Consider the following 12,976-nt stretch of genomic DNA (forward strand, 5'->3'; position numbering starts at 1 on the left):
GTTTTCCACCGGTCTGCACCCCAACCGGGCCAGGGGTGTTGGCGCCTTTCCTGTCCCAGGGTGGTCATGTTGGCTGGGGGCCCTCACTTTGAGGGTGTTTTCAAGGGAGTGATTATAATGCACCATAAAATCTAATCTGAGCTGAATGGAGTAGAGGCAAGAAGGAATGGGAGACAGAGGAAATTTATGGGGATCAATAGACTGATTTGTGGTAAAAGACTTATTGCTGTGGGGTACTAGATTTAATTAACTGAGAAAACAGGAAGTGGTGTAAGATCTTGGGATACATAAAATTGAATTGAGAAAGTGATGTCATTTTGGGGATAATAAGCTCCAGGTAGGAGGTGATGAATGAGGTAGAAGCAAAGGATGCAGGAAGTAAGGGGATGCTCTACTCCCTACTATGCAATATTCTGTTTCTGTTGTTTTATTGCATTTATGGAACAGTTAGAAATGATGTTCCATAATGGCAGTGGTCATGGATATGTCTTATTCCTAAATTCAATAGGATTGCATTTATTGTTAACTGTGGTGCTATTTCAGATAGCCTTTATCCTGTGAATGAAATTAGCTATTTCTAACTAATTGTAATGATCTTGAGGTTTTCCCCTTTGACGTATAAATATGATGACTATTTTAATAGTAGACATACTAAGGTTGAACCACCTTCTCATTCCTGCCAGGTATCTTAGATATTAGTCTTCTGGCAGATAGTTTGATTCAATCTGCTAATGCTATATACTTTGGACTTTTCTATCATAAGTGTGATGGTTGGCACAGTATCCTTAAGATCTGTACAACTCCCATTTTCTCATCTCCTTCCCCTGGCTACTTATGTTACTGGTTTTTGAATCAATTCTTAATTAACTTCTTCCTGTTTGTCCAGCCTGATGTCTTATTCCACCTTAAGATGGCCAACATCTACACTGCCGAGCCTCTGCTTTCTTTCCTTCTCTAAGCTGGTCTTATAGCTTCTTTTAAACAGTGTTCTTGATGGAAGGTGGAACCAATATTTTTCCAGCCTTCTTTCTCTCTATAGGCTGTTTGGACACTCGGTGTGGGTGCTACCTGGATGATGGGTATACCTTGGTTTAGTGGACAGATCTTTCTTTCTCTTAGCTTTTCCCTTTTGAATTGAAGTAAAATTCACATCATATAAAATTAACCATTTATAAGAATTCATAGTTCAGTAGCATTTAGTACAATCACAGTGTTGTGCACACAATCATCCTCTCTGTCTAGATCTGAGAAATTTTTGTCACCTGTAAAGGAGACCACATACCTATTAAGTAGTCAGTCTTCATCCTCTCCCGGTCCCCAGCCTCTGGCAACTGCTAGTCTGCTTTCTGTTCATGAGATTTACCTGTTCTGCATGTCTCATATCAGTGGAATTATATAATATGTGACCTTTTGTGTCAGGCTACACAAATGTTCACAGAAGTATTATTCACAATAGCCAAAAGGTGGAAACAACTCTAATGTTAATCAGCTGATGAATGGGTAAACAAAATTTGTTATATCCATATAATGGAATGTTATTCAGGGAAGCACTGATACATGCTACAATGTGGATGAACCTTTAAAACAGTATGCTAAATGAAAGAAGCTAATCTTCCTTGTAGCCTTTGTGGAAAATGAGCTTAGAGGACTTGAAGTTCATCTTGGGGGTAGAGTAGGAGGACCATTAAGAAAGTCAGAAATAAATTTTAAACCAATTTAAATCAATTTTAAACCATATCTTATCAGTTTCTCTCACTTTGGATGCTTTTTAGCTATTGATGTTAATTAAAATTCTCATTAAGTGTGATGCCTTCAAGAACCCTTCTATAGGCTCTGTAGCCATTGCTGGTTGGTGCTGAAACATTTGGGACACTATTGATGCTGAAACTGCTTTTTCTTTTTTCAGTAAGAGATGCTAAAAACCTTGTACCTATGGACCCCAACGGATTATCAGATCCCTACGTGAAACTGAAACTCATTCCTGACCCCAAAAGTGAGAGCAAACAGAAGACCAAAACAATCAAGTGCTCCCTCAACCCCGAGTGGAACGAGACATTCAGATTGTAAGTTGAAATTATTGCAGCCTAGCATGAGGGGTAGACCACCTGAGATCTGGGAGCTCCTCTCCCAGCCTTTGTTTCCTTCCCTCCCTCCCTCCTTTCCTCCCCCAATCTTTTCTTCCTTCTTCCCCCCCCTTCCATCTGCATTTTTGTATTGCAAGCCAAATAAACATTGGAGCCTGTTTTTTTAAATAGAGTCGAGAATGTCTGTGGTGTGGGGGAGTGGGTGGCATAGAAAATAGTATGATGTGTTGCTAGGTGAAGGCAAGTTGTGGGAAGCTCAGGGTCTCTGCAAACCCATAGGGTGTAGTGATCACTTCTCTAGGCTGAGTTTGTGGAAAGTGCTGGGCCTGCAGCCTGATGTCTTATTTCAAGACTCTGCACGGAAGATTCCTGCCAGCTTCCATGCAGATCTTGCCTGGCTGGTGCTCCAAAAACCTGGGGTTCGCTTTTTGATGCAGCTGGACCAACAAGTGTTAATGATAGCGGCTGACGTTTATTGAGCATATACTATGTGTAACAAGCACTGTATCAAGTGATCTAGCTCCATTGGTCACATCACCCCATTTTACCCATGGGGCTTAGAGAACACGCCCAAAGTCCCACAGCAAATACAGGGTAGAGTGAGAGTCAGCCTTGGACAGTCTGACTCGCGAGGCCACAGGCCAAAAGCATGATTCCTTGAGGGTAGCCTCATCCCCTCTTTCCTCTCTCAAGGAAAATGAGAGCCCATTTCAGCCAGAACCAAGAAGATGCCTCAGAACATACAATTTCCCCCAGACCAGCACCAGCGAGACTCTTTCCTTTATCCATTTCCCCAGCCTCATTTAACCTGTGTGTGCGAACACCCACACAGTCACATAATCAACACCCATATTTCTTATAGTGAGAGTTTCCAGAACGCCACAAGCCCTATTAAGACATAAGGAAGGCAACAGAAGTAGCTAGAACTGCCCCCCCTCAGAGCTGGCCTGGGCCCTCTGCCTTTTTAAGCCACAGGCTTTCAAACAGAAAAAGCTCTTCTTCCCTGGGGAGCTTGCCTGGAATGGAAACAGAATGTGTATTTTTGCAACAGCTTGTAATCTTTAAAAATTCCTACCTTTGGGTCTTGTCCTTTTGTACATTTTATCTGATTGAGAAATCACTGTAACCCCTGACATCCCCTTTGTTCCCTCCCACAGCCAGCTGAAAGAATCGGACAAAGACAGGAGGCTGTCTGTGGAGATTTGGGATTGGGATCTGACCAGCCGGAATGACTTCATGGGATCTCTGTCATTTGGGATTTCTGAACTGCAGAAAGCTGGTGTTGATGGCTGGTAAGGAAGATTTCCCTTTGGAAGCTGCAATACAGACAGCTGGGTCCATCCAACATGGGATCGAGGCTGTCTTCCTTTTCCTCCTAAAAGTGCAATACTGAAGCAGAGTCACAAAGTGATGGCTGATAGATTGGCTTGGCCTCACAAATATGTTTTATTTGGTCATTGTACTGAAAGAAAAAAATTAATTGCCAATATTTAAAAAAATCGAGTGATTTCCCATAAAAACTGAACTTCTGTCTTGAAAAGCTAGAAAAGTCTGAGCACACAATCAAATGAGAATAGTTGAAGAGTTGATGCCCCCTTGGACAGGGTTTTGTATTTGTCACTGCCAGATTTTGACTCTTTAGGAAGATTCTCTGTCGTTGGGACTGCTCCCAAGCCTGGCTGCTAAGTGTTGGGGCTGGCTGGCAGGGTCAGCACACTGTCTCTCCTTTGTTCTGGAGCTTTTGCCAAAAAGTCCGTGCCCTGTATTCCCAACTAAGAGGCTGGGTAAGCCTCCTTGGCAACCATTTGTTTTCCAGTTGTTTGAGTAAAGGAGTCAGAATAGACAGCCATCCTGGAACTGTTGGTTTGACAGAGTGAGGGTTAGTGGCTGCTCTCTCTGATCTGTTTAGGAGAAATTCTCTCATTTCTGAATGCTCTCATTGAGGGCCTTTTCAGTTACAAGTGAAACTCAATTAAAATCAAACTGGTTTAGCAAGAAAGAACAGATCACCGGGACCTCACATTGTTCACCTTCCAAATGCTTTATCTCTCCTCTGTATGTATCAGGGGCTTTTACTCAAATATGTACTGAGTGTCTGCTCCATTCTTGTCACTAGAGATGTGTCAAGTATGAGACAGACATGCTCTCATGGAGCTGAGCTTCCAGAGGAGGAAGATAAACCTTGAAGGGGAAATTACACAGATAACTAATCAATGACATCATCAGACATGTGAAGAGAACAGAAGCCCAGAGTACTACTACTACTACTACTACTACTACTACTACTACTACTAAAGTGTCTTAAAGCACAGTTAAAAAATGGTTAAAAATGTAATTCTCATAAGATAAGAATTTGTCAAAGTTTTCCTTAGCTCACAAGTGAGGAAACCAAGAAGAGAAGTGGCTGGTTCCAAAGGTTTGTATGTCAGTAGAGAATGGAATGCTGAAATAACTGTGTGAAGTTGGAGATAAAACCATAGTAGTTTGGACAGAGCAAAGAGATCACAGCCTTGGAGGTTATCTGATCTGGTGGACTAGAGGAGCAAAATCTCACCTCTGTCTTCTAACCATGATCATCCAGCTTTGCAAAGTTGGGAGACTGTCTGCACCCTACTGGGTTGTGAATAAGTCAGAGTACTCTGAAGAAGGTGAGGACTAATTAGGAAATGCTCTAGCATGGTATTAAAAGGTCACACCATCATCTTTTTGCATTTTCCCCGAGTTTTGGATAATATTTTTAGCATATGGATTATTTAACTTTGCATGCTCCCCCATCACCACTCACAGATTTTGTGTTCCCCTTTAAGTCAGGCATAAAGAAGTTAACAGGAAGAATGTACCATCCCTGCAGAATATAAGTGATACAGGAGAGAATATAATAATAATAATTATAATAGCAATAGCTACCACTTATTGACTCGTACTAGAGGGCTGGCACGAGGCTGACAACTTTCCAGGTTTTGGGAGTCACACTGATACAGCACTAGTTAGATGTGTGGAAAAAACATAGCTTCTTTACATTCTGTAATAGACCTTGTACAGTTTTGTGACATCTTGTTGGCCAAGGACAAGGGAACTGGCACTGTGTGTGGTGCCTTCTGGCCATCACTGCTGCAGTGGCTCATCTCACCTGGTCCCAACTGGAGTTGTGACACCTCTTTGAATTCAGGCTGGAGTCCTGTCCCTGGCCTATGGCCTCTGGTTGGGAGGTTCCTCCACACCATGTCCTCTTTGTCCCACCCCCAGGCCACTGCCAGGTTCCACCCACTCAGCACTTCCATGACCTGTCATGTCTGAGGCTCCCAAATGGAGAGACAGGAGCATGGTCTCAGAGTCCTCCCTCTTTCCAACCTGCAGCTGCTATTGCTGACACTCTGGCCTCTACGTAGGTCTCTGCCCAGGGCCCCATGAGGAGGGAGGCGAAGCCCCTCTGCTTTCACCCTGTCCTCTCCCTTCCTCCTGCCTATGGTTCTCCAGGCCCCAAGGGGCAGGGCTATCTCCACAGATGCCACATCCCTCTTCCTGGCTCAATGCCTGGCTTTCTACTCCCTTGAAGCAGACAGCAGAGTGCAGGGAGGACAAAGTGGCTTAATGATAGGGGACGGCACATCAGGAGTAATACTTATTCCCAATACTTGATCCCAAGTATTACTGCATTTACACTTAGGTCATCCTTTAATTTTCTCAACAGTTTTGAGTGGAGTATTGTTCTTGGGATCAGAGTAGTCAAGCAACGTGTGAGGGACACACAGCTCATGAGTGACAGAGCTGGAGTTTGGGTCTAGGTCCTTGCAATGTCAGAGTCTGTACACAGACATCGCATTCTGCCTCCTGATAATATGGCAGAGGCCTGGAGGGCAGATGAGAAGGTTTTGACCTTGCCTCTCTTACGTGGACAGATGCTTTGTGACCTTTGGTAAATCACATCACCTCTCCATACAATGGCCATATCTGCAGATGTGATTCCATTCCCCAAGGATCACCAAGGATTACAGCACACCCTTCCCCCCAAATCCACCTTCTAGGATAGTTGTGAGGATGATAAAATTAGAGTTGGAAGGGAACTTTTACAAAATAAAAGCCCTCTTCAGATTTTGTAGATAAAAGTACTCTTCAGATTTAGGGCCAAAATGATGCTGTCCTAACTCTAAATGTATCAAATTCTAGGAATTAGGATTCTTGTCCCAGGAATTTTTTTTAACACTGTGTGACCCACAGTAAGTCACATGTCCTGTCCAAGACTCATTTTCCCCATCTGCATAAGCCCTCCCAGCTATTCTGTGTGCTGTGATGTGAGGCCATGTGGCTGAGGCAGCAAAAGCAGCTGTGAAAGCTCCCAGATGTGGAGCATCTGCCTCAGGCCCCTCATCTGTTGCTTTGCCACTAGCTCTGTGTCTGTTATCAGATTCTCTTCTTTGTTTCTAATTTTATTTATGTTGTCTCCTTTCTTTCCCCTTGTTTTCCAGAGGTTTGCCTGTTTTATTGTTGTTTTTGGTACTTTTCCTCTGGAGAATTGGCTACAGGATTTGTATATCAGTTTTGTTTCTTTTTTCCCTCATTTCCTGTAGGTTTGTTTTGTGGTTTTCTTTGAATTTCAGTTGAATATTTTGCTAATTTGTTTTTCCTCTCTTAACATCCTTTGCTCTTTAAAAATAATGAGCAAGCATTGAGGAAATAAATATTTCCTCCAAGTTTTGAAGTTATGTTCTAGCTTTGGTTGCTTACTCAAGGTCTGCTGTTCTATTTGTAATTTCCTTTCTGTAATTGCAGTTCTTTTGTAATTAGTGTGCCTTCACAGTAGCCCCTCTTGTTCATAGATAGACCCCCAGTGGAAACCCAGAACCCCAGGCAGGACCAAACCCTGTGCATGCTATGTTTTTCCTACACACACACCTTTTCACTTAAAGGAAGCGCAGTACAGCTCTGTGGCTTATCCAAATTGCCAGCTTCACTGTCCTTGTGCTGTAGGGCCATTCTTAAGTAAAATAAGAGTGACTTGAATTTAAGCATGTGATACTGGGACAGTTGATCTGATAACCAAGACAGTGTTTTATAGTGTGGACACTATAATAATTTCTTATAATAATATTAATATCAGTGATGATGGTGTCTTTTATGGAACACTTACTAAGTGCCAGGCACTGTGCTTATCATTTTACATACATCATCACATCTCAGCCTCACAATGATCTTTTGAAAAAGAGGCTTTTATTCCAGTTAAAGATGAGAAAAATCAAGACTCAGGGGGCCTAACCAACTTCTCTGAGAGGATCCTAGGAGGCAAATGTGGAGGTGATATTTGGACCCAGACATGATTTGACCCCAGGACTCATGAGCGTGTCATGAGGGAGTCCGTGTCTCATGAGGTCAAGAACTTCTGGAAGGCTTCTACAGAGAAAAACAGCATCGTGGGGTTCACAGTCATCCAAATGCCTGAGGAAGAGATGAGTCCCATTCCAGCCTGCTTGATGACTTACTGTTCTAACAAGGAAGGTTTTGTAAGTTACACCATCAACTTGGACTTGGGTAGCATTGAGTTGTATATGTTAATATTTTTATAGTTACTTTCTTCTTGTGACAAGTGACGTTGGCCTTCTTTACAAGAGCTATCAAGTGTCCCTTCAAAGTGAATTTATTATTAAAAAAAGAGACAATGTAATGAAAGTATTAGTCCATAATAACCAGACTTAGCAAAATCCACAAAGGTGAATAATGTTTGCCAAATATTGCTCCATGTCCTCTTAGTATGACTTTAATTTGGGGAAATTTCCAGAGGTCTATGCTGTGTGGAAAGCACCTTTCCTGATTTCTAGCAGACATACAAATGTTCTCTTATTTTTGTATATCTTTTTGTAATTCCAGTGGGGATTCAGAAGGGCAGAATTGAATATTAAATGGGAGGCTCGGATTGTCATCTCTGCTTTGAATCACTGATTCCCTATTTTTAGAAGCTGCCTGGATGATTTGTGAATGGAGAAAAAAATTGTGATGAAAATTGTAAATTCTGGTTAGGAAGACTCTTTTGGGAGTGAGGAGTTTTGGGATATTCCCCCCACCCATTGACTTGAGTATCTGTGGAACGTTCCTTTTGCTTCCTCAGTCTCATCTTGTTGACTAGGCTGAAACATCTTGGTGGTGAGAAAACAACTGAAGCCATAATGTTTCTTATAATAATATTAATATCAGTGATGATGGTGTCTTTTATGGAACACTTACTAAGTGCCAGGCACCGTGCTTATTATTTTACATACATCATCACATCTCAGCCTCACAATGATCTTTTGAAACAGAGGCTTTTATTCCAGTTAAAGATGAGAAAAATCAAGACTCAGGGGGCCTAACCAACTTCTCTGAGAGAATCCTAGGAGGCAAATGTGGAGGTGATATTTGAACCCAGACATGATTTGACCCTAGGACTCATGAGTGTGTCATGAAGGGAGTCCGTGTCTCATGAGGTCAAGAACTTCTGGAAGGCTTCTACAGAGAAAAACAGCATCGTGGGGTTCACAGTCATCCAAATGCCCAAGTGCTAGGATAACATGCTTGGAGTATGCGAGAAATAAAATATAGTCACAATGTTGGGGAGTGTGATAGGAACACACAGGCAGCAGAGGTCTTCATAGAGTTCTTTCAGAATGAAAGAACACTTAATGGGCAAAAAAAAAAGGTGAAAATGTGCAGTTTTGAGTGATACAACTAAGACAGTAGTGCTGTGGGTATGTCAGGGGGAGAGCTGCATCCTATAAATACAGAATATACATTTTTCTGATATCCATGGAATAGTTACAAAAATAAAAATATATAGCATACTGGCTACACACACACACACACGCACACACACACACACAAACCCACAAACCTTCCACATGTTATTTTAAATAGAGCTTTTCCAAGGCTTTTTCTTTTGTTCTACCAACAAAATACTATCAAGTAGAGTAATGGAATTTGTCCTGGCCCCTTGTCTCTCTTTAGGTTTAAGCTGCTGAGCCAGGAGGAGGGCGAGTATTTTAATGTGCCCGTGCCACCGGAAGGAGGTGAAGGCAATGAGGAACTGCGGCAGAAATTTGAGGTGAGACGTCTTTCTTTTTGCATCAACGGGAACTGGTTGAGTCTACCTCTGTGCTGTTTTTCCCATATACGGTGTGGTTCATTCCAAGGCCTTTCATGACTTTGTGCCTTTGCAATGTTCTGTCTCTCAGAAAACTCCTATTTATCCTTCAAGACTTCAGTTAAGTGTTCCCTGCCTTGTGAAGGCATTCCCACCTCCCTGTCTTCATTCAGATTTGGACCTTTTCTTAAAAGTGCTCACTCTGCCCAGGTCACTTTGGTGGTGGCTTGGACTGGGATGGTAGTGATGGTAAATAAAAGTGGACAGAATAGTGATGTATTTTGGAGGCCAAGTCAATTAGCTTTGCTGAGGGATAGAATTTGGATTTGGATATGTTGGCAGAATGGTGCCATACTGTTGAAAAATGGAATTCACAGTGCTGGTGACTTCATGAAATAACCATGAGTGTATATTTCAAAGAATAGGAGCCCTGACCTTGGCTATGACCTTTGGCTCTAGTGCTGGCTCTGCTTTTGCCTCATACAAACTGCTTCTCTTCTGTGGGGCCCAATAAACCCTGTTGCCATCTTTTTGAGAGTTAACTGGTATGTAGGACACACCCTGCTTTTACAAAGCGAGTGTTTTGTGGAGATGGGTTTTAGTTCTTTCATTATTTGTGTACTGAGTGATTTTATAGTTGTTTCACGAGGGAAAACATGATTTTGTTCATGTAAACTTGATATACTGAGTCTGATGGGAAAATTACCAATTCTAGATAAGCAGTGATGGCCTGCTGACTCTGAAAAAAATGTACACAACACCTAAAAACAAAATAGATTACCATCATTGTCATTCATCAAATAATCACACAAGCAAATATAAAAAAAATATGACCAGGTAAGTTCTGTGGAAGAGAAGTCCATGGCACTTTGAGAACATAAGAGGGAAGTATAACTTTGAGAACACAGGGATGATGTTATTGAGAAAACAACAGGGAAAGTTAACCTAGTCAAGAGGAGCAGAAAGCATTCCAGTCAGAAAAGACAGCATGTGCAAATGCCCTGTGGTGGGGAGATATAGCAGCTATGTGAGGCTGACAGAAGGGCAGTGTAGGGAGAGCCAAAGGTGAGTTGAGGTAAGGCTGGGGAGGGAGGAGGAGGTCCAAGTAGAAGGGCTGTGTTAGCCTTGGCAAGGATTTTGCCATTTATTTCAATAGCCATGTTAGTTTCCCCCTGAACTTGACAGGAATGGCACTTGAGTGCTGACCCTTGTCTTGAGCCTATGCCCCCCATAAAACCTGTACTGTGGCGATGGTTCTGACCAAGTGGGATATCCCTTTCTGGAAATGAGTGGAATAAGCATGCTGGCCTTGAGCCTATGTGTGAGTCATTCTCCACTGAACTTGGTGGCTGAGGGTCATTACTGTATACCTGGCTCAAGACCCAAAGAGTTAATAGAAGGACTTCCCATCCAGTAGAACTGAGAACTGGACACTGTTTGATAAAAAACAAGGCCTTCCAGAAAACATTTTTCCATCTCTTTCCCTCACCTTCCTGATGATGTATCCATTCACTGCTGTGTTAAAATGTATTACTGTGGGTGAAAAAAAAAAGGCCAGTATTTGCTTGTACAGAATGAAGTCTCAATTGTGCAAAATGATTTCTTCTGTCCTAGGGCAGCTGGAGTGGCATTTCAGAACACCAAGGAACATATTTCCTACATGAACAGAGCATTTATCTGGGCCAGTTACTGACTTGAAGTAAAGGACTATTTTGTCTGCATGTATAAAATGTGCCCCCTTTAATTCTAGCACGAGCCTGCAGACACTTGTTAATACCTGGATTATAATTGCTCCAACCATAGTTGTTGCTTAAAAAAGTTTCCAACAGAATGAAATTGTTCTTGGACATATAGTGGAGTTTCACTTGACCTTGAACATGAGAAATGTAATCTCTGTGCAATAACCAATTAGCACCCAGAATGACTCAGAAATTACTTGCAAGTCTCTCATGTAGAGAAATTCTGAGTGATGGTAAAATTGAGCTGCTGGGATTGGGGTAAGAGAATTTCACAGTAGGGTGAGTAGGGTGCGATTATTATGTGTGATTTGTTTTAGAAGAAGTTCCGTGTGGGCTCTGTTGTTTTTTGTTTTTTTTTTCTGACTGTGGCTTGCTGATGGGCCAGCGAAAGGAAGGCACCATTTTAGATGGTTCAGAATGGGTTTTCTGACATTTTTCTTAAAATTTTCTTAGAATTTTTAAATTTAATAAAATGCTGTCTATGTGCTCTTTATTATTTTAAGTACTCTAGACATATTAACTCATTCAATTCAATCCTTATGACAGGTCTGAATGGTAAATGCTATTAACATCCCAGTTTTTCTTTTACCAGTGAGGGAACTGAGGCCCAGACAGGTTAGGCCACTTTCTTACATCCCACAGCTGGTCATTGTTCTGCTTTGAGCGGACTATAAGGATTCGAGTGTAGATGGTTTCTTTGGAGGAGATCCCCGGAGGCAGCACAGAGTAGTGGGGAAGTGGTACAGGGAAAGGAAGGGAGCCGGAAGAGCATGTGTTGCCAAGTAAGTTACCACTGTGGGTAACTGGGGTTTCATCCAGCTGGGAGTTGAGTGCTACAGGGTTTCCCAGTCTAGGGACAGGAAACTGAAGCATCTACCTGCTCCCTTCACTTGTGGCTAAGTGCTGCTTCTGGGAGAATTAACTTGCCAGCACTTCCAAGTTGCCCTGCTCGTGGGCTGTGCTTCTCATACAACCAGGACATGAGCCCACAGGCAGGATCATGGGTGTTCTAGACAAGCAGCCCAGGTGTAGAGAGAAGTGTCCCACAGGGTCTTGGTAGGACACCTGGGCCTGCATCTGTGCAGTGTAGCCTATTCTGTACCAGTGGTTTCAGACCCAAGCTGCTTGGCTTTGAATCCCAGCTCTGCCCCTTCTTTGCTGAGTGCTATAGACAAGTTACTCAGTATCTGAACCTTTAATTCTCCTTCTGTAAAATGGGGGACTCAGTGCTTCTTACCTCATAAGGTTTTGTAAGGATTGAATGACAAATGCACTTAGAACAGCATCTGAGCCCTGGCTGGCGTAGCTCAGTGGATTGAACCAAAGTGTCTCAGGTTCGATTCCCAGTCAGGGTACATGCCTGGGTTGCAGGCCATGACCCCCAGCAACCACACATTAATGTTTCTCTCTCTCTCTCTCTCTCTCCCTCCCTCCCTCCCTTCCCTCTCTAAAATAAATAAATAAAATCTTTTTTTAAAAAAAGAACAGCATCTGGCATGTCAGAACATTCAAATATCAGGTTGTCATTATCATTATCAGCTCCCCCTTGAAATAAATAAAGCTCAGGGCATACTCCTGGGCTTGGGAAAGGCTGCTTGTGGGCCAGGGAGTCCTAGACCCTGTGGCTGTGTACCGGCAGGGGTGGGAAGGGCTGTGGGAGCTCCTTGGAGAGGTGGGGATGGCAAAGGAGTATAGCTTAAGCCAGGACAGGCATTAGTCATCTGAAATGAAGCCATGGAGGCTGGCTGCTGAGGTGCCTTCACTCTACCCAGCAGAGTCTGGAAACAGGCAGAGCTCTCTGCTCAGAAGTGCAGTCTATTTGTTGTCTCTTTGAACACTGGGTTCTAGGCCTCTAAATCACAGACATGAAAAGGTAACCATTAATGTGTTCCTGTTTCTCAAGACATATCCAACCCAGGAAGACAGAGGATAGTTTTAATTTGGGCCTCAATTTTAAAATGTTTGATTTGATGGAGAACCTTCTAGGCATGGGGTCACTGGTTGTTGAGGCTAATGGTTGTTGGCACCAATTCATTGCCAACAGG

At 42.7% G+C, this 12,976-nt stretch overlaps 1 protein-coding gene across 3 annotated transcripts in view; it reads left to right on the forward strand.

The window, feature by feature from the left end:
- The window catches only part of PRKCB (protein kinase C beta), a 340,114-nt gene that overhangs the window by 244,398 nt on the left and 82,740 nt on the right, over positions 1-12,976 (forward strand). For all 3 annotated transcript variants that reach the window (XM_045848918.1, XM_045848917.1, XM_045848919.1), the window contains 3 exons: positions 1,907-2,063; positions 3,242-3,376; positions 9,057-9,153. In XM_045848918.1, the coding sequence (XP_045704874.1) occupies positions 1,907-2,063; positions 3,242-3,376; positions 9,057-9,153 (389 nt within the window). The remainder of the gene's footprint in view (positions 1-1,906; positions 2,064-3,241; positions 3,377-9,056; positions 9,154-12,976) is intronic.

This window comes from Phyllostomus hastatus, unplaced genomic scaffold (genome assembly GCF_019186645.2).
Source record: "Phyllostomus hastatus isolate PE091 unplaced genomic scaffold, TTU_PhHast_1.1 phas_contig_64, whole genome shotgun sequence".
In the NCBI taxonomy this organism is placed as follows: Eukaryota; Metazoa; Chordata; class Mammalia; order Chiroptera; family Phyllostomidae; genus Phyllostomus; species Phyllostomus hastatus.